At 51.1% G+C, this 19925-nt stretch overlaps 1 protein-coding gene across 1 annotated transcript in view; it reads right to left on the reverse strand.

The window, feature by feature from the left end:
• Positions 1–16696, reverse strand: part of PRKCA (protein kinase C alpha) — a 390496-nt gene extending 373800 nt beyond the window's left edge. The window contains exons 1-2 of the mRNA XM_075562118.1: positions 16435–16696; positions 13456–13487 (exon numbers count right to left, since the gene is read on the reverse strand). Of these exons, the coding sequence (XP_075418233.1) occupies positions 13456–13487; positions 16435–16607 (205 nt within the window). The 5' untranslated portion in view covers positions 16608–16696. The remainder of the gene's footprint in view (positions 1–13455; positions 13488–16434) is intronic.
• Between the last annotated feature and the right edge of the window lie 3229 nt (positions 16697–19925).

The raw sequence follows: 19925 nt of genomic DNA on the forward strand, positions 1-19925 counted from the left end.
CTTCTGAACTGTTTAAAATTAACAACCAAATATGTGGCTCACAGACGCATACAAAATATAAAGCCTCGTCTTTAAATAAAAGCGGGAGAATGCCAAAGCAGCTTTCCACGTAAGTGACTCACTCAGATGGAAGAATCGAATGTGAAACTCACGTCATTAAAAAAAAAAAAAGAAAGAAAACTCATGGTAGTGATCACTCTTCAGCAAAGCTCAGTGTAGCAAAAATAACGATTTACTCAAAAGAAAATTTCAAATGGACTGTGTGTGTCATATGACTCACCATAAGCTGACTCCCTCTTGAAATCCACTTATTACATTTTGGTCATCCACTTACAATGATCCACAGCCAGGAAAGGGGCCGGGGGTGGGGGGGGATGGAGAGAGAAAGAGACAAGAGAGGGGGGGCGAGGAGACATCCCACCTCTACCTTTAGAAAATTTAGAAACCAGGTTCTAAAACAACTCACTGTTCATAAATAACTAAGGGTCAAGCTGCAATACCCCAAATTCAAGACGTGAGTCACCTCTCTTTTCCACATTTTCAAATTGGCTGCTTGTTTTAGCGAGGCGGTGGCGTGCATTCGGCGGACAAAAGGAGCCCAGTCACTGAATCACCTTTGCCGGCATTGATTATCAGGCCAAATCTGAACAGAAGCTAACGGAAGCCTCTACCAGGGCTTTTCCATTGAGCCAAGCTCTCTTGAAGCGAGGGGAGTTTTGTCCCATTGACAAGGAAGAAATAGTACCACCAATCAAACTTTAGTGGAAAGACGGCACAAGGGGTTGGGGGGTGGGCGGGCGGGACAGTCAATGGGGTTGCTTACTTGTTCAAAGACGGAAAAGAAAACCACCGCATTGAACACAGGGCCATGGACTCAATCGGAGTCCCAAACCAAAGGCTGGAGGCTTGAGTCCAGAGGTGCCGTGGAAGTGGTCTGGCCATTCACTTCTGAAGGAGTTGCAACCCCTCGGAACACAGGTCTCTGCTGACACCCAGGGGGCCATTATGCACTGGGCAACAACTGTATTCACTCAATCTGCCTGATCTCAAGTGGCCACCCTACCGTGGACCAACTGTGTGATCACAGGCAGCTACTTTAAATCCTTCTGAGCCGTTCCCCTCCTGGAGAGCGAGGAATAGTAAGCCAGCTGCCCCCAGGGTGGGGAAACGGAGTCAGGCCACATCAGCTGGACCGGAGCAGTCCATGAACTTCCACTCTGCAAATCTGTAGCCCAGATGAAAATCCACCTTACGCCCCAAGCAAGTGCACAGCCTCTGTTCCATTCCGACTCCAGCGAGTGCTCCTGCATGGGGTTTGTTGCATGCGAACCCGAGCTTACGGCCACTGAGAATGGAGGAATAACTGCTCACAGTGAACGCGCATTCCCGAAGGACAAAATCAGGGGCAGTGTTTTAAATAGAAAGTGTGGCTGGTGTGAAATATGGAAATGCTTTTCTTCTTCGTTTTTCCCTTATGAACGTGCGTGCATGAGCACATGGAGTATAACTGTGTATCACACCCCTCCCCACCCCCATCATCTAATCTCATCGTGGGGAGGCCCTGGACTTCCAACACAATGCAGTAACCAACACTACCAGCTCCGGTCTGTAGAGAAAGTCCGAGAATAGGGTAGGAGCAGCACATTTTTTTCAAGCAAGATGTTATGTTTTCCAAGCCTCAATTCAATGTATCATTGATGTGATGATACAAAGTTTCATTCTCATTCATCTCTTTGCAACACTGTTGCTTTTTTGGGGGGGGGGGAACATGACATACAAATAGAAGCAGCAGCAAGAGAAAACACAATATTTCATGCAGAAGAGGTGTCGGTGGAAAAGCAAAAAGCCGCTCCAGATACACTCCCCCTACCTGTTCATTGAGTGCATCCTCTCCTGGGGGCCTGTATGTAAGGAATACAGCCTCGCCTCCCAGGCTCCAGGCAGAGAGCATGGCCTTGCTCCTGGTCTGGAGGTAAGGAGTATGGCCCCTCCTAGATGATTGGAAACAATATTGCCCTTGCACTGACCCCCAGAAACCCCGATGAACAGAGTGGAACTGCCCCGGTGGGATTCTGAGACTCTAACCTTTTACAGGAGCAGGCAGCCTCATCTTTCTACCCAGGAGCAGTTGGTGGGTTCAAACTGCAGACCTTGCAAGGGTAGCAGGTCAACATGCAATCCACTACATTATTGAGTTGGGTAACCATCATAATAGAATTTTGCTCTCAGAATTCAGCTGCTAACTGGCGTTCCCTCCTACCTGATCTCTCACCCTAGCTTGGGCAAGGGCAAGGCTGACCTAAACTGACTCAGTGTCCACCACTACCTGCTCTCCTCCCACCCTCAGTCATGAGTCATCTCCTAACCTGCCCAGTGGAGACACCCAGACCAGAGAGCTGAAGTTTGCCATTTCCCCAAGTACCAAAAACTCAACATGTATCCATGTTGGTGGGACAGGGGCGAAGCACAGCATTCCCCACAAGTGGCTGAGGTAGGTTGCTCTTATTTTGTGGTTGGAGACTTGCTCTAAACTCATTCTTCTCCTGTGCTGACGATCATCAACTCGCTCCCTTTCCCCCCATCTCATCTATTTCCAGAGACCATTTTCCCCTTTGTATAATTTCATAGAGGTGTTGGGGCTTTTGTTTTTATTTTTAAAAAAAACTTTATTAAAGCCATTTCAGCTAGATGTGACTTCAGACTGTGCCAATCCTGAAGTTGTCGTCATCGGCTTCAGGTCGACCACAGCGTTAAACTAGCCGGCTGAGAAGCAAGACCTGAAATGCACGGTTTCTCCTGAAAATTCAGACAGACAGAGGAGGCCGGTCAGCCTCAGTGCTGTCCCCTAGAGCAGCTGCCTCAGCACCTCAGGATGTGCCGTATCAGCACACTTTGCTCTCCTTACACAAACCCTGCCTTTGGAAGCACCACATATGTTTCCAGGTGGCTCCAGGAAAAGCTAGGATCTGCATTAATTCTGCACCCTGCCAGCCAGGGGACACTGCCTGGCCCTCTCAGATCCAGAATGGGGATACTATTCTGTATTTCCCGGGGACAGTTTTGGAATAAGAGTGCACAGAAGGAGATTGCACTTAGTGCCTGGGAGATGGCAGCATTTGATGAGCCCAAGTTTTCCTTTGCTTCAGCTGGGATGAAAATCAAACTGCTAGGTCAGCGGTTCTCAGCCTATGGGTCATGACCCCTTTAGGGGTTGAACGACCCTTTCACAGGGGTCACCTCATTCCTAACAGTAGCAAAATGACAGTGATGGAGTAGCCACAAAATAATGTTATGGTTGGGGGTCCCCACCACCTGAGGAACTGTCTGAAAGGGTCAGGGCATGAGGCAGGTTGAGAACCCCTGCTCTCGGTGAACTGCAATTCAGTTACAAACTTTGATATCCAGCGCTTCCACTGCCCCTCTCCTTCCTCCCATCCAGGTTCGGCAGTGGGGAGGGGACCCTCCAGATACAAGGTGCTTTAAACCATCGGGATCAGTGACATTGGGCTAGGATCCCCTCTGGACCATGCCGTGGCTCTCCAGCCCTTGGAGACAGACTACTCTGAGGCCGTAAGCAAATATCACCAAGGGCTGGGCTTTCCTCTTTCATCCTGTATCCCAAACATTACTCCCTGACCTCCTGCTCTGACCCCTCAGACCTTCTTGCTATCTGTGTGGCAACCAGGTTCGTTTCGGTCACCTAGCTAATTTCCTAAAATGAGACGGGAGGCACACTGAGGGGTTTATTCCCATTGCATTCATTATGTAGGTTTGGGACCACAAGTACCGTGTCACCGGGACAGGTGAGAAGGGTCTGCTCTGTGTATTTTGAAGGAGAACTACATTCCACTTTGTCTTCCGTCACAGAAAGGTCTCTCCTGGCTGGCCTACGTTTGGATTAAAAGAGACAACAAAGAAGAAGAATGGACAGGCAGAAGTCGCTGTGACCTTTCCGGCCAGAGATGTTCATAAGGCACCCTTCCTGGTATTTATATGTCCACACACCCAGCAAATATTTAGATAGCTACTACAGCACACCGGACACTGCATTCAACACGGGTCGTGAAAAGCACCAGGACTCAGTCCTTGCATTCAAGACGGGGAGAGGGAACAGTCTCGAGATGGATGACATGAGGTGCAGGTGGGAAGGATGGGAAGCCCCCGAACGCAGCTATAGGCTTGGGCCCATAGGTGAAACCGGAGCTGAGTAGGCTCAAGGGGAGCCTGGGGGTGGGTGGGAGTAGAAGGGAGAAAGGTGGAAAAAAGGCATAAGGCCTGTAAGCTGCTCTTTATTTAGGATAAACAGTGGGTGTAGAAAGGGAGGCAGCCTGCACTGTCTGAAGCAGCAGGAAAGAGACAGCTCAGGAGGGGATTTGAAGTGCCCTGCTGAAGGAGTCACAGAGCCCTGCTAGCGCAGTAGGCTAATCACTGGACTGTGACCCTCAAGGTTGATGGTTTGAACCCACTAGCTGCCACTCCACAGGAGAACAGTGAAGGCCTTTCAATGAAGGTAACAGTCTTGGAAACCCCTTGGACCCATCTGACTCTGTCCTACGGGGCCACTGCGCATTCAGAGTTGTGTGTTCCGTTTGCTTTTTTCCTTTTCTCTCAAGGAGCTGGACTCCAGCCTCGTCAAGAAGCTCTGAAACCAGAGGCCATTTCAAAATGGAATACTCCGGCTTTGGTGATTCAGTGATTGAGCGTTCAGCGGCTAACAGAAAGGTTAGCAGTTTGCACACTGCAGCTGTTCCACAGGAGAACCACCCAGCAGGCAGGCAGTCAGCTTCATGAAGATCTATGGCCTTGGAAACCCCATGGGTAGTTCTACTGTCCTGTAGGGTCACTCTACACTGAAATCAACTCCACAGCTATGTGTGCATTGTGTGTGTGTGTGTGTAAAGGAAAACTGACCAAGCTAAGGGTTAACGCATCTAGAAATGTAGATTTGAGTAACATCAAAAGGGGGTGGGGAAGAGAACGTGGGGAAGGATCATGGGAAGGTGGCAAAGTAAAGGGGGGGGGAAAGCAGTAGCAAATGTCAGGTTCATATGCAAAACTTCTGAGTAGACGACTACTGCTGCCTAATAGGACGAAAAGGCACCTGAGAGCTATGGAGGGTGGGAGGGTGGAAGGGGGGAGGAGGTGTGTGTGTGTGTGTGTGTGTGTGTGTGTGTGTGTGTGTCTCTCTCTCTCTCTCTCAACTTCAGGTCCTGAATGGCGCACTCACCCTACAGCAAGCTGTGTGTCAGAAGGTATATCATAAGGAGTCGAGATCACCAGGGAAAGCAGGGCACCTCCATGCTGTCCCTGCCTTCCCGCCTGGAACAGCTCTCAGTGCCGTCCCATGGAGGGGAAAAGACAAAACCTCACTAAACAGGGAAGCACCCAGCATGGCGTGCCCAGCTCACCTTCTGCAGGCCTGCCTAGCAGCCCACCTGGAAACCACAGTCATGTGTGACAGGATGTCAGTGCCAAGCCTGCAGAGTTGGCAATTTGGGTTCTGCTCAGTCAGGATGGCCCTCCTAGCCATCATTCCTGCTGTGTTGTATCATAATTCTGGACTCGGTGTCTATGGTGACGATCCCATGCTAGAGGGAGTTCTCCGCACTAATCGTCAGGATTAGGGTTGGGTTCATTCTTGACCTTCATAGAGGGTGTGAACCAAGTCAGACCTTTTGCTTCCTTGGGGGTGAACTTAAAAACTCACTGCCATTGAGCCGATTCTGATTCACAGGGACCCTACAAGGACCAAGCAGGATGGCCCCTATGGGTTTCCAGCTGTAAGATTTTCAAGAAGAGAGTTTCAACTTTCTCCCAAAGGAGCAGCTGGTGAGTTTGAAATGCTGACCCTGTGATTAGCAGCGCAATGCATAACCCACTACACGCCAAGGCTCCTTGTTACACCTTGGGGATATGGCCTGCTAAAAGACGCAAATCACACCTCCATCAGAGCCATTCCTGTGTGGATTAGAGCCGTCTCAGACACACGCAGAGAAAGCCCGGGACCATCGGAAGAACACATTCCAGATACCGGTCTGAAGTGGCGCAGGCTAGACTAGAGGTACCAGAGAATGTGGCAAGGAGATTGCATGACAAAGCGACAGGGGGCTGTGAGACAGAGCAGCAGGCAGGCTTCCTGGTCTATGGAGGCTGAGGCCACGGAGCCCCATGGCTGAGGGGCTGAGATCCAGAGAGAGCAGACCGGAGACGGCATCCTTACGGTTTGCACATCCCAATTTGTGGCAGCCTGTTCACTTTCCTAATAAAGGAAAGGGTCCTCCGAGCACCGTGGGTGAGTTCTGGGAGGCCTGGCAATGAGGCAGCGGGCCATGGGGGGAGGTTGCTGTCAGGCTGGGTAAAGAAGGAAGGAGCATGGAGGAATGGCTGGCCCCTGCTTTGTGGCGCCAGAGAAGCAGAGGAGGCCCTCTTGTCGACTGCACGCATACACCCCTCTCCTGTATGTTCTGTCACCCAGGAACGATAAACAACCCCAAGTCATCCACCCACGCAGAGCAGGGCATCTGCTTGTCCGACGGGCAGCCAATCAGATGTGAGACACCAGGATGTTGACCCCACATTTTTATAGGACAGGGAATGGTGGGAAATCCTGGCACCCATTCCGCAAACCAGCAAGCAGCCTGTTGCCGCTGAGAGCTTCAAAGCACGCGGTCGGCCTGGTCTGTGTGTGGGATGGACAGATTGTTCTGCTGGGGTCTGCTGGCTGCATCCGTCTGTCCCACTCGGCCCCGTTCCATCTCCTGGCACTGAGCACCTTCCTGACCTATGGTGACAAAACTGACCATCTCTTTCCTGAAAGGTGGCCAGGTCAGTCCCCACTGCCCCCTTTTCTGCTTAGTAAAGGTCACTCCCTAAGTCAGCTGCATTTTACAGAATCCCTCAGCTCGCACACACTTCATGGCCTTCTTCTCCCCGACACGTGACAGCCTTCGCGCTTAGAGATCCGGCACAGCGCAGTGTCTGACAGAGAGGTGCACGCCCTGAGACAGGCCCTCGAAATGAAAAGTCATCAGCAGGGGGAGGAAGCGCTGATGTTTAACCTGTAACTACAGAAAACACAGCACTTTCATCAGAGCATTGGGTTCTGCAGAAAATCTGTGCGGTCGTCAGGGAAAAGTTTTGTGACCCCAAACCCATTTTGCCTCGGTATGACCAATAGTGCGCAATTAGGAATTGATCCCCCAAAGTTCACTGAACAGCCTGGGGTGATCATGCCGAGCCAACCAGCGTCTGTGGACCACACTGATGGGCAGGCTGTCTCAGACCTATAGGGCATCTTAACCTAAGAGTTTGGGTGAGAATATTTGAATTTGAGATGTCCATGAGGGGTGGGGGGAAGCAGGTTAGCCAGTTCTCTGGGACCCCCGGTATATCTGGCTGCATAGGGAACTGCTTGGCATGTTGAAGAATCGGGCTGAGTTGTGAGAGGCTGTTTCCAGCCCTGCCATTGGAGAAGTGCCTGGCCCTTGCTGACCCTGACAAGGGGCATGGGTGAGCTTGCCCAGCCGAGACAGTGAGAGACCATGCCCTTTGGGCCACGCTGCCTGCAGAATGATGGCTGTTGGAAATTAGCCGAGACAGGACCGTTGGCCATCCTTGCTGGCAAGAATCAGAACTCCATCAATGGCCAGACCGGGCACAGCTACTATGCTGGGTCCCTTATCGTCCTCTGAGAGGGACTGAGCAAGGGCTGGCTATCTGCTGAAGGAGCTGAAAGAAGCTCAATGTAGACTGAGCACACAGACATTAGAGCAAGCACACGTCCACAGGCAAACGGCAGCCCGCCACAAGGGTCATTTGAGAGTGATGCAGAGAGGAGCCTGTCTGTCTCCAACGGCCTTCAGGAAACAAGGTCTGAGGGCTTCTGGCATCTCTCTTTGTCCCGCCTGCTGGGTCTGGGACTCACTGTTTCAGGCAGCAAATTGGCACCAGATCCTCCAGCGCTACCTGCCCTGGTGACATCCATTGTCAGGGCGGCTCACCTGCACTGCACCGTAAGTCGGCAGAACCCAGAGTCCCTTCCGGGAAAGGGACCAACCCGAGTAATACCTGTCCAGAGTAGTCTGCTGTGCCCCCCTCCCCCACCCCTAACAGACACAGACAGGGACAAATACCTAGGGTAGGGAGCAGTTTATTCCTGCTTGCTGAGGGGTGCGAGTCGGAAGGAACGGGAGGGCAGGGGGCTCACTGCTTAGGGGGTACTGAGCTTCTTCCTGTTGAGGAGACCTGGAAATGGATTCATGTGGTGGTTGAACATGAGAAATATAACTGCACTCACTGACTTACAGAGAGCTGGGCAGCGACTGGGTAAATAATGTACTCCCTTACGAAAAGACCGTGACATTCTCTGCTCCCCTTTCAACTGTAACTGGGGGCAGAAGAAGTAGGAAATAATCTCCGAGTTGTACGTACTCGTGAAATAGAACGTTTGCTGCCATTCCAGGCTTCTGAATGGTGCAGAGTGCAAATCCTGTCTTAAGGGTCGAAATACAGATATTTCTTGAGCCTTTGGATTTAATCTTATCATATACTGTGTAAACTGCTGATGAACGTTCTAGACCTAAAGCAGGGGTGGGGCACCTTTTTTTGGCCAAAGATCATCTGGAGATTTATAACATTATCCGTGGGCCACACTGATCAAACATTTAATGAGCTTATCCCTAATATGGTGGGGGTAAGTTATGCACAGACCTTTTTAAAGTGTTGAAAATCAAGGATGTTACTTTGAGGACTAAGGTGCACCTTCCTCAAGCCATGGTATTTTCCATTGTCTCCTAGGCCATGTGAAAATTGGACATTGAATAAATAAGGAAGACGGAAGAAAAACCAAATGTATTTGAACAATGGTGTTGGTGAAGAATACTGAAAGTTCCACGGACTGCCAAATAAGCAAACAGATCTGTCTTGGAAGAAAGGCCAGGATGCTCCTTAGAGGCAAGGAGGGCAAGACGTTGTCTCCTGTTCTTTGAACATGTTACCAGGAAAGACCAGTACCTGGAGAAGGACATCATGCTTGGGAAAGCAGAGGGGCAGCAGAGAGAGAGGAAGGCCCTCGGGGGGATGGACAGACACCATGGCTGCGGCAATGGGCTCGAGCCTGGGAACCATTGTGAGGCAGGCGCAGGACCAGGCTCTGTTGTACACCGGGTCCCTCTGAGTTGGCACGGACTCAACAGCACCTGCGGTGGCTGGACCTGCTTCCCCTGGGGAAGGCTGTGATGCTAGCTGGTGCTGCCGATCGCGCAGGCCTTATATGGCCTCGACTGGATGTTCCCTACCCGGATCTAAAGTGGCAGAGTTACGTCTCCGTGACTCTCCATCTGGAGGACATGCAGCTCTCAAGTTGTTAAAAAAAAAAAAATTTGAAAAGTAAACTTGGCTGCAGATCCTTGAGTGGCTGCCCAAAGCAACATATTCCCTGCGAATCACCAGAAGACCCTACGCGCCTCACGGGACGAAACTTGCTGAGGAACACACAACACAGCCCCAGAGTCTAGCTGCCGCCTGCGGAAGCTGTGTGGCCAAAGGCATGGCTGAGCGCATGCTGTCCTCAAACGTGTAAGACGGAGCCTCCACCGACCAGAACCTAGACCAGCCCAAACGTCCCAGTTAGTGACCAGGAAGAGAAAACAGAAACATACCCGCCAATGGCCAGATGCTCAAACTGAGCCCACTGCCCCCAAGATGCCTGCAATTCCTAGTGGCCCTGCAGGACAGTGGAGACCCCGCCCTCCGTGTCTAAGGCTGTAAACTCTGACTGGAGCAGACAGCCTTGTCGTTTTCCCATGGGAGTGGCTGCCTGGCAGGTTCGAACTTCTGATCTTCAGTGAGCAGCCCGACACGTAGTATGTGGTGTCGCAGGGTTCTTTGGTGATGTGTCAAAAGGGGAAGGTTCATTTCAAGGAGGGAGACACAAGAGGGAAAAGTAGGGGACGGTACTTAGGAGATTGAAAAGCATCATCCTGAGCTAGTATCTCCTCCTGATCTGACACAACAGGAACATGTAATGGATGAGCACAGGGCTATTGGACATCAAAGGAGTCCTGGGGACCCAGCAGTGAACACACACTCAGCTGCCAAACCAAAGGTGGGCGGTTCAAACCTAGCAGCCACTCTGTGGAAGACAGATGCAGCAGTCTGCTCCCATAAAGATTTACAGCCTGGGAAGCCCTATGGGACAGTGCTCCTCTGTAGAGTCAGGCCACGATGGGTGGGAACACCACGGGCAGCAGTGGGTGCAGGTGTGATCAGAAGTCAAAAGCGGAGCGCCCACATTAAAAAAAAATGTTTACAGAAATGTGGGTGAAGGGAGGCAACAGACAGTATAAGATATGAAATAATAATAGCAATATATAACTGATCAAGGACTCAAGAGCATGGGAGAGCGAGGGCAAAAAAGAGGAGCTGATACCAAGAGCTCAAGTAGAAAGAAAATGTTTTGAAAATGATGATGGCAACATATGTACACATGTGCTTGATATAACTGTTGTATGGAATGGTATAAGGGCTCTAAGAGCCCCTAATAAAATGACTTAAAAAGAAACAAGTAGGCACTCTGTTACAGGCGGACTTCTACTTGAAAGCTTTCTGTGGATTTAAATTTTATAAACACAAGGGGGTACTCCCCAAAGCCAGGCACAGTGTGTAAGACCCACAGCCCAGCGCCCATCTGGATGTCTGCAGGTCCTGAATTTCAAAGATTAGGTCCAGGGAGGGGACTCGGGGGCTCAGTGCAAATGCCCTATAGCATCACTGGAAAAAATGCTCAGGCTTACAAACAATCCAGGAAATGAGAACTGGAGAGAGAGAGAGAGAGATCATTTTCACCTACCAGCTTGACATAAACATGAAATAGGTGCAATATACAGTGCTGGTGGTAAATTATTTATTGAAGGGGAACTAACAAAAGTCAGTGGGGGTGGGAGAACGGGATTAAAAGATCATGAGATTTTCCACAAACATTTGGATGTTCCCTCCTCTTAACTAACATTGGCAGGGATGTGGGGTGTGGGGTGCTGGGGGTGCTGGGGGTGGTGGTGGTAGGGAAGGCCCTCACCAATATGCATCCTGAAAATGTAACTGGAAGAGCAACCTCGAGGTAAGTCACTCATGACGGAAATGGATCCGTGAACATATGTGCGTGCACACTTCTGGTCTCTCCTGCAGGAATATCTCTACTGGGGCTCAAGGGTGTTTGGGGCTGCCATGTGTGTACTGGTAAGAAAGCAGCAGCAACTGAACCATCTGTCAGCAGAGGGATGGGAGAGGCACCCTGGTACCGCCCCACGTGAGCTTCTTCTTACAGAAGAAGTCCAAGCCGGTGCTGTGACAGGGTAGACCGTGCAACATACGTGAGAAGAGCAGGTTTAAAAGACTTTAGTGGGGAAAAAAAATCAAGTCTCAAAAAACTACGTGTGTGTCCAAGAGTGAACCACGACACACAGAACCCAGGAATGGGAACAGCAATACAAAAAGGTCGGAGGAGAGGCGGGAGGAAGCGGGTACTGACGGCAACGAATGGCGCACAACCACACACCCCTCCAGGGGGCAGAACAACAGAAACCAGCGGGGAAGGGAGATGGTGGGCAGTGTGAGATATGAAAATAATAACAAACTATAATCTATCACAGGGCCATGGGGGGGGAGAAAAAGAGGAGCTAATCCTAAGGGCTCAACAGAAAGTAAATGTCTAAAAGAGGAGAGCAATATATGTACTAATATGTTGGATACAATTGATGTATGGATTATAACAAGAGTTAAAAGAGCCCCCAATAAAATGATCTAAAAAAACCCCAAAGAGTGAATGAATGGATCCCTCAAGTTAGCCTTGGGAAAGGGAGAGAGGAGAGCACACAGTGTCACTTTTGACTTTCTATGGTATTTATGAGAGAATCCATCTGCAAATGCACTGACAGTCCCATAGGTACCGTCCAGGGAAAGGGATGCAGCCCCACCATGGAGTTTAACAATGCAGGCACGTTTTGATTTTTTAACAGCAACACCTGGTCAGGGGGGTGGGGGGGGGGAGGCATGAGACGGGCCTCCTAACTCTGAATTGTTTTCTTGATGAATATACCAAACTGAAAAGCCAGGTGTCCCTCTTTCTCTTAGAAAGTCATATGAAAGAAATAAAGAAAGTTGTATGATCTGAGAAAATTCAGCACGTCGCTTTCTCTTCCTCTTCCAAGAGGTTGCAACCCACAAAACTACATAGCCCCCAAATAATAAACGTGAATCCCATTCCCCAAGAACCACAAAATACCCTTACATCTTTAAATAACCCAAACTCTTAAAGTCTAACCCCAGGCCTTGCCTATAAAGTTGAAGCTTACAATTTTGAGAAATGGAAAGAGTCAACATCTTCATCTTTCCGTGAGAGACGAGCTCAGGATGGCTTTGTCTTGATCCCTAAAAGTGATTCTCAGAGTGGTGTATTCGGGCATGCTCTAGAGCATCGCGGTCTAAGAAAGGCAGAGCGTGACTGAGGGATCACACTGTGAAACTACCCCACGGAAAAGACCCTAGTTCACAGAAGAGCCCCGCTTTCCTTTGCTCTGTCACATGCAAAGCCTTACGCAGAACAGAGACATTATTTTCCAGGTTTGAATGTACTTTGTACTTTGTCCTAAGAATAAACCTATATTCAGATGCGGCAGATAACCAGAACTCAAACAACAAAGCAGCATAGTAATATAGATGACAAACAAGACCACCTTATGGTGGACTAATGACTCGGGGATGCCTTCACATGCTAGAACGTGTGAACGTGGGAAACAAACAGAATAGCAAGTACCAAGAGCTAAATCTTTGATGAGACATAACTTTGTGCTCATAGATCAGAAGGCAGCCGGGGGAGGGAAACAACGGTTTCCTTCTGGCATTCGATCGCATTGTGTCTGTTGGCAGGTGTCTCAGTGGAAGGAGAAGTGTGTCATGTGGCGATATTGCAGGAACCCAGATGGAATTCTCTGTGCAACTGCAGAATGTTCAGATTTTGTCCTGGGTGACCAGAGGTGGTCTACAGCGAGGGAAACTTGGGAAGGATGCAGAACCTAGACGTGATGTAGGGCCCACCATGAGGTGCGTGTGCCCACCCAGTGCATAGGTAAAACCGATGAAGAGCAGACGCAAAGGTGGAGAAGAGAGAAAAGCGATCCCATTGTTTTCTATACACCCACACACAGACAGCTGTTTCTGATGGGGATGCGCTCCGCAAAAGGGGGAAAAAACTAAATTAGAGGGATGCTTTTTAATGAGAAAAGGACAGCTCAATATGCAGATCACGAGGTAAAACCATACAATGTTTTTAAGCCCCAAATAATCTCTAAATAACATGTGGGTTTTTTTCAATTGCAGAGAAGCGGTAAAACAGCATTCCTGGGTGAAATGCTCACTTCACGTTGTATTTGAAAAGTGAAATCCAATGTGGCGGCTTACCTTGGCACTGGAAGCCTTGTTTCCCAAACCCCCTGGAAAACAAAAGAAGGAAACATTGTAATACACCGAACACCATGTTCGCGCCAAATCATTCTACTGAGTTACAAGTTTGCCATTAAAACCCAATGATTGGACCCCTTCCCAAACTAAAAAAAAAGATACATATATCCTTTCTAATCAGATGACTGTATAAATTTGACTTTGAAAAATAAAATCTACCTTGATGACAAAGAATCACTGAAATGCTTCGACTTAGAAAGTGTTTCTTACCGATTGTTGACTGTATGTGATCAGTACTTAAATTTCAATCCAAGAACAGGACTATTATGTCCAAAGTTGGTGACAACCATCAAGCCACAAGAGAGTTCGGGGTGGGGGTGGAAAAGAAGGTAGGGGCTTGATTTTGTTCCTAAAGACCACATGAAAATCTAATGATCATTCAAAAGTGGCTTCCTTAGGTGTTTTGAGCTTGTTTCAAAAACTATGTGTAGGGAAATAGCCACATAGCATCCACCTTAACATTTAATCCTGGCTTAAGGAGCCCTATTTTTTATACCTAAGATCGCATTCCTGTTTACTGCATTTCAGATGGTCACGATCCAATTTTTACTGAGAACCAATAGCGTTCAAAGCACAGTCCGGAGCGATTTTGCACTTGTAAATTACTTACAGAATTTACTCTCTCCGGGGAGAGCCCCGGCGTGGACATTAAATTGCAAATGTTGTTCCACTTGGTTGGCCCGCATTGAAATTTCCTCTAAAGGTTATTAGTCAGAACCCCTGCCTCACATAGCTTTTTAAACGCATGCAGCACTTCACATACTTTTTCAATTAGCCTAAGAGTCCTCTCACCCTCGGGAACACACACACCTCGAAACTCCAACACCTGCTTTTAAAACGCAGTGCTTTAGGATGTAAGCAAAACTTATAAATCAAGGGCCTCTAGAAGCAATGATGAGCAGAAAAATAAACCGAGATATTAAGCCACTGCAGGCCATTCCAGTGGATGTTTTTACCCGGACCGTTCAAGTGGTTGCTCTACAATTAGGCGGAGACCTGCGGTCAAGCTAAGTCGGGCTCAGGGAGAGGGAGAGACCGTTATTTTCCATTTCACAACACACCTGGTGGCCTGGCCTCTCACAGCAGTTCACCGGGGACCAATCCTGCCGGGCAATTGATAGTGGAAAGACTTGAGCTGGCCTGGGTCAGTTGCAAGTCCCTTTTCTAGCTTACCCACGTCCTGCAAGAGTGATCAGCGGCCGGTGGCGACTGTCCCCTTTGCATGGAATCTCACAGGCCTCGCCTGAAGGAAATGCCAGAGCCTCCCCTGTTCTGCTGCTCCCGAAACTTATTTCAAACAGCCTCATCTACAGCAGACTGACTACAGCAGCACACACTAACTACGGCAGCCAGTGGAAAGCATCCATACAAGTGGCTGGACGTTTCACAAAAGTGGGCTTTTGAGCTGATTTCTAAAACCCGAAGGAGAAAATGAAACCGTGAGACACACCATGGAGGTGTTTTACCCCCAGGACAGATGGAATCATTGTTAAACGTTCCCTACCATCCCAACAAGATGCACATGGGATTAAAATAAATTCAATGGGATTGATTTTTCCACCAAGGAGTTGAAGTCCCTTCCTGCCTTCCACACTGTGTTGGTGGCTGGGACTGTCACCTCATGCACCTCCTTGATCTACCAGATGGGGGAGCTAGGGAACCCTTAGCCTACACCCCAAAAGAAGGTAGCCAGCAGCCCGCACTGCGACTCTGTGTGGTTCCCAAGGTTTCTAAGTCTGGAATCGCTACTGGAAGCACACTGCTATGTCTTTTCTGAAGAGCGACTGGTAGGTTTGAATGGTTCTGTTAGGGCTGAGGACTTTAACCACTGGGCCACCGGGGCTCCTTGTCCAGTAAACCAAGAGAAACACAAAAGTGATCCTGCCTGGAGGAACTGGAATTCCTTCAGCTTCTAGATCTTCAGGGGTATGCACTCTTTGAAAATCAGATAAAGCTATATAATTCTCTCATGGACCCCCTACAACCCTCTCAACCGTGGTCTACACTGCCCAGAGCCCCAGGGTCTCCTGGTTCGGAAGCTGGCTGCCCTTTCGAAATGCCTGGACTCTGACACCTGGAGCAGTTACGGTCTTTTGCTTAAATAAGGCCTCTGTCCTCATCAGCAGGGTTACAGGTTTGATCTCCCCTTGACAGGGTCTATTTTAAATGACTCCCTCTGCCCTTCGGCCACTGGCAGGCACTGTTTGAGTTCCCCTGCCCCCACTGCAGGCTGTCAACAGTTGGTTGGGTGCCTCTCCACTTTCTCCCTGGCCTCACCTAGAAAACTCCAAGTCTCTCTCTTCAAGTGCCCGGGAGATACAGGCTACAGTGGGCAGCGGCCCAAGATTCCAGGGCAGTCCCAGCCTGGCCGATGGGAAGCGCACGCACTCGGGGACACACACACACACCCACACAACCACACCACACATCCCTCACATCCACCCCGGCCTGGCTGGCCAACAACTTCGCGCAGCAATCGCCGGCTCCCTGGTTTCTCTGGGGTGTGCTTCCTTGGGACACGCTGGCTCTGTTGTGTCGTCCCCCTTGCGCCCCCCCCCCCATTCCGGTACAGCAGCCCCGCTGTGGGTCCGAAGGCTGGGGGACTTGGTAGAGAGGTCACTGGCCCCGAGGAGGCGCTCGCTTGGCTCGCGCGCAGGGGCAGCCCTCCCTCCGGCTGCAAGGGGGTGTGTGGCGGGCGGCGACTGCCCGGGAGTCCTGCCCAAGTGTGTGCCAGGGCCCGGGACGGCCCGGCTGCCGGAGTGTCATCCGGGCGAGTTGGGGCTCCCGCCGGCCGGCTCTCCAAGTTCCCCGAGTGAGTCAGCCGGCACGCGGGTCCCCGCGAGAGGCAGGCACAGGTCCCCAGGCCCGGACGCCCGCCGGGGGTGGGGTCGGGGGGCCCCGCGGGGCGCGCGCACTCACCAGATGAAGTCGGTGCAGTGGCTGCAGAAGGTGGGCTGCTTGAAGAAGCGGGCGATGAATTTGTGGTCCTTCACCTCGTGCACGTTCTTCTGCCTCAGCGCCCCTTTGCGGGCGAAGCGGTTGGCCACGTCCTGAGACGCCGTGGAGTCGTTGGCCGGGAAAACGTCAGCCATGGTCCCCCCCAACCACCTCTTGCCTCCGCCGGGGAGCAGCAGCGGGGAGGCCGGGGGGCGGGGGAGGGGCGCGGGCCCGCGGCGACCCCGGGCGCGGGGCTGGGGGCGCGGGCCGGCGGCCGCGGGCGAGGCGAGGGGGCGCGGCGGCGGCGGCGGCGGCCGGGCAGAGGCGGGCTGGCGCGGCGCGGAGCGGAGCGGCGCGGGAGCCGGAGCCACTCGCTCGCTGCTCGCTGCTCGCTGGCCCCAAGCTCACTGACAGCCCGGCGCCCGGCGCTCGCGCTTCCTACTCGCGGCGGCAGAGGCGGCCCGGAGCGGCGCCGCCCACCGCGCATGCCCCGAGTGCCGGAGCCGCGCGAGCGCGTGTGGCCGGGGCGCGGGGGCGCGCGGGAGCCGGGCGCGCGCGGGGCTGGGGAGCGCCGCGGCCTCTGCGTTTTGGAAGCCGCCGGGAAAAGGGAGGTGGCGGCGGCGGCGAGCGGCCTGGGCCGGGCTGGGCGGAATTTGGGAGCCGAGGAGGGATCAGGGAGGGGCGGCCCGCTGTCCTCCGGGCCGCCTTTTTCTTTTCCGCCCGCTCGCCTCCTCCTCTTCTTCCGCTGCTCGCGCTGCGCCGGCTTCTCTCCTCCTCTTCCTCGCCAGCTCTGTCTCCAGCTCCTCTCCGGCCCTGCTTCCTCGGGTCCGAGTTCTGCGCCCACCTTGCGTGGTGGAAAGGAGACCCAAGTCTTAGAGGGTGCCCCCCTCCCCCTCCGCACACCTTCCTCCCAACTCCTCCCCTCCCCCCAGCCCCACCCAGCAGGTGGCCCCTGCCCCTTGGCCTGGGCACGAGGCCCACTTCATCCGCCTGTAGCACTTTGAGGCTTTACAATGGACCCTTGATTTACCTCTAACTGTGACCTAGAATCCGCCTACTTCGTGTATAGACCCAGTGTCAGGAGTCAATTCTACTCATAGCGACGCTCTGGGACACCGTAGAGCTGCTCTTGTGGGCTTTCCAAGAATGTTAATCCTTAGCGGAGTGGAGAGCCCCGTCTTACTCCCGGAGAGCGGCTGGTGGTTTAAAACGGTGACCTTTTGGCTAGCATCCCAATTGACTCAATGGCAGTATTTTAAACATCCGATTTATACATTAGATTTGATGGCCACTCAAGATAGTTAAAGGACTTATCCTAGTTAGGAGCCCCGGTACACATTGGCGACCACAGCCACAAGATTCAGACGTCCCGGATTTTAGAAGAGAATCCCAAACCTTAAGTGAGGGATAAATAATAAGTTGGCATCTTGAAATAATCGCGGCAAGACTGCCAGGTGCAGAGCGCAGCCAGAGCGTTTGCAAATTACAAAATAAAATTGATAAGCCTTACAAGGTAGCGGGCCCTTTGCGCAAAGGACATACGTGGAGATGTACTAACTAATCGCTTGGTGAAGGCACATTTGTTCTGCCTCAAGGAAGCTAAGGTACCCCAGGGAATCATCTTCCTGGCCTCACTGCCCAATTTCACTGTAGGCTTCATGAAATTCACCAAACACCTGGGGGACTGAAACAGGAGTTCTAGATGGTTCGAAAAAGAGAATGCATTGTTTAACCCCTTCAGAGATTGAAAACAAGCCAACAAATCTCTCCTAAGATATATACTATCTTAGAACATATCACTTAGACTAAGCAGGTCCGCACACTTTCCAGATTGGTCCGAGGCGAGGCTTAGTGATAAATATGCATTTCCTTTATATTGTAAACAGTAAACCAATGACTGACCCTGAGAGGCACATGCACTTTGCTGACCCATCTGCTTTTCTGGAGCCAACCACTGTGGATGCTTACAGAGGGTGCATTTGTTTGATATGATGTCTGACCAGAAAACTCCCCCACGGGTGCTGGCCCTCTCATCGAGTCTAACGTGGGGCGGGCAGGAGGGAGGAAAAGAATTAAGACAGGGCATATTGGCGGAAATAGCTCAAATTCTCCCCCAAACACTCAGAACTTCTCAAACCATGATTGTAGGTTGCATCAGAAGCACCAAATGCAGTGGAGTGAAACATCCAACTCTTTCCTTGTATCCATCTCTAGTGGGAGAAGAGCAGAAAGCTTTCTGTTCCTATAAAGATGTTCAGCCTAGGAAACCCAGGCGGGCCGTTCCTCTAGGGTCCCTCTGAATTGGAATTGACTCAGTGGCAGTGAGTGAGACCTGTCTCTATGTAAGACAAAGGTCCTCTCACATTTCATGAATCCTGATGACATAACTGTGCTGCCCTGAAGCTTTGGTGGACGCAAAGTATGGGTGGGGTTACTGATCATGAAACTCCTGAGTCACATAACAGGGAAGAGTATCAAGACCCAACTGGGCCTTGATAGCTGCCCCACCATCTCCTGTGTCAACAAGTAGAGTCATTGCTTTTAGGAACAGTCAGCCAGGTGGAGACGCTAGTTCTTCTCAGGTATTTTCTATTGTTTTCTGGCTTCAGCCAGGTCTATTGTTCCTAATGGGTGCGGGGAGGAATGGCCACCTGAAGTCAGTTGATTGCGAATGGGGCTGGCTCTGAGAGCACCAAAGGCCCACAGCTTGCTCAGTCAGAGGAGGGTGCCTCGAGCACAGGATGCCAAGCAGTGTCAGTCTGCCCCCAGCGAGGGCTAGAAGAAGCCCTGATGGCTCCGGGATTCAAGACTCAGCTAATTGAAAGGCTGCCAATGTGAACTGACCCTCTGGCTCAGTGGAAAAAACACCTGGTGATTTGCTCCCAACATTACCACATAGTCACTATGGGTTGAAATTGATGACACCTAACAGTAACAGCAAGGATGGGTGGGAATGTGGGTCATGACTCACACCTGCCAGCCCCCATGGTATAATTACAATGAAGGGGTCTCAGGACAGGAGACTCCATGAGATAGTGGGGTCAACCCATCATGAGCATCAATCATCTTTAGAGCCTGCTGTTTCGTGGGGAAGATGTAGGAAAGGACAAGGGAATGCCAGACCGAACCCAGACTTTGTCAGACAGATCCCCTGCCCGGCTTCCCTTTAAGGGTCACAATGCTTTGGAGAGTTCTCTCCAGATCAGACCAGGAGGGCCCAGCAACTGGAGGCTGGGATCAAAGTCAACACACTAAACTAATGATTCAGAACCAGAAGGTTCACTTAACACCACTAGTCTTGAAGTTGTCACTGTAAGCATGTTGTTGTGTGCAGAAATCTGGTCTGTTTTCACATGGAGCAGGTCGATGAGCAACAGGGACTGTCTGGGTACAGAAACAGCATAATTCTAATACTTATAATAACCAAGACGATTTAACTCACTGCCATTGAGGTCAATTTCAACTCATAATGG

The sequence above is a fragment of the Tenrec ecaudatus genome, chromosome 10, assembly GCF_050624435.1.
Source record: "Tenrec ecaudatus isolate mTenEca1 chromosome 10, mTenEca1.hap1, whole genome shotgun sequence".
NCBI classification, from domain to species: Eukaryota; Metazoa; Chordata; class Mammalia; order Afrosoricida; family Tenrecidae; genus Tenrec; species Tenrec ecaudatus.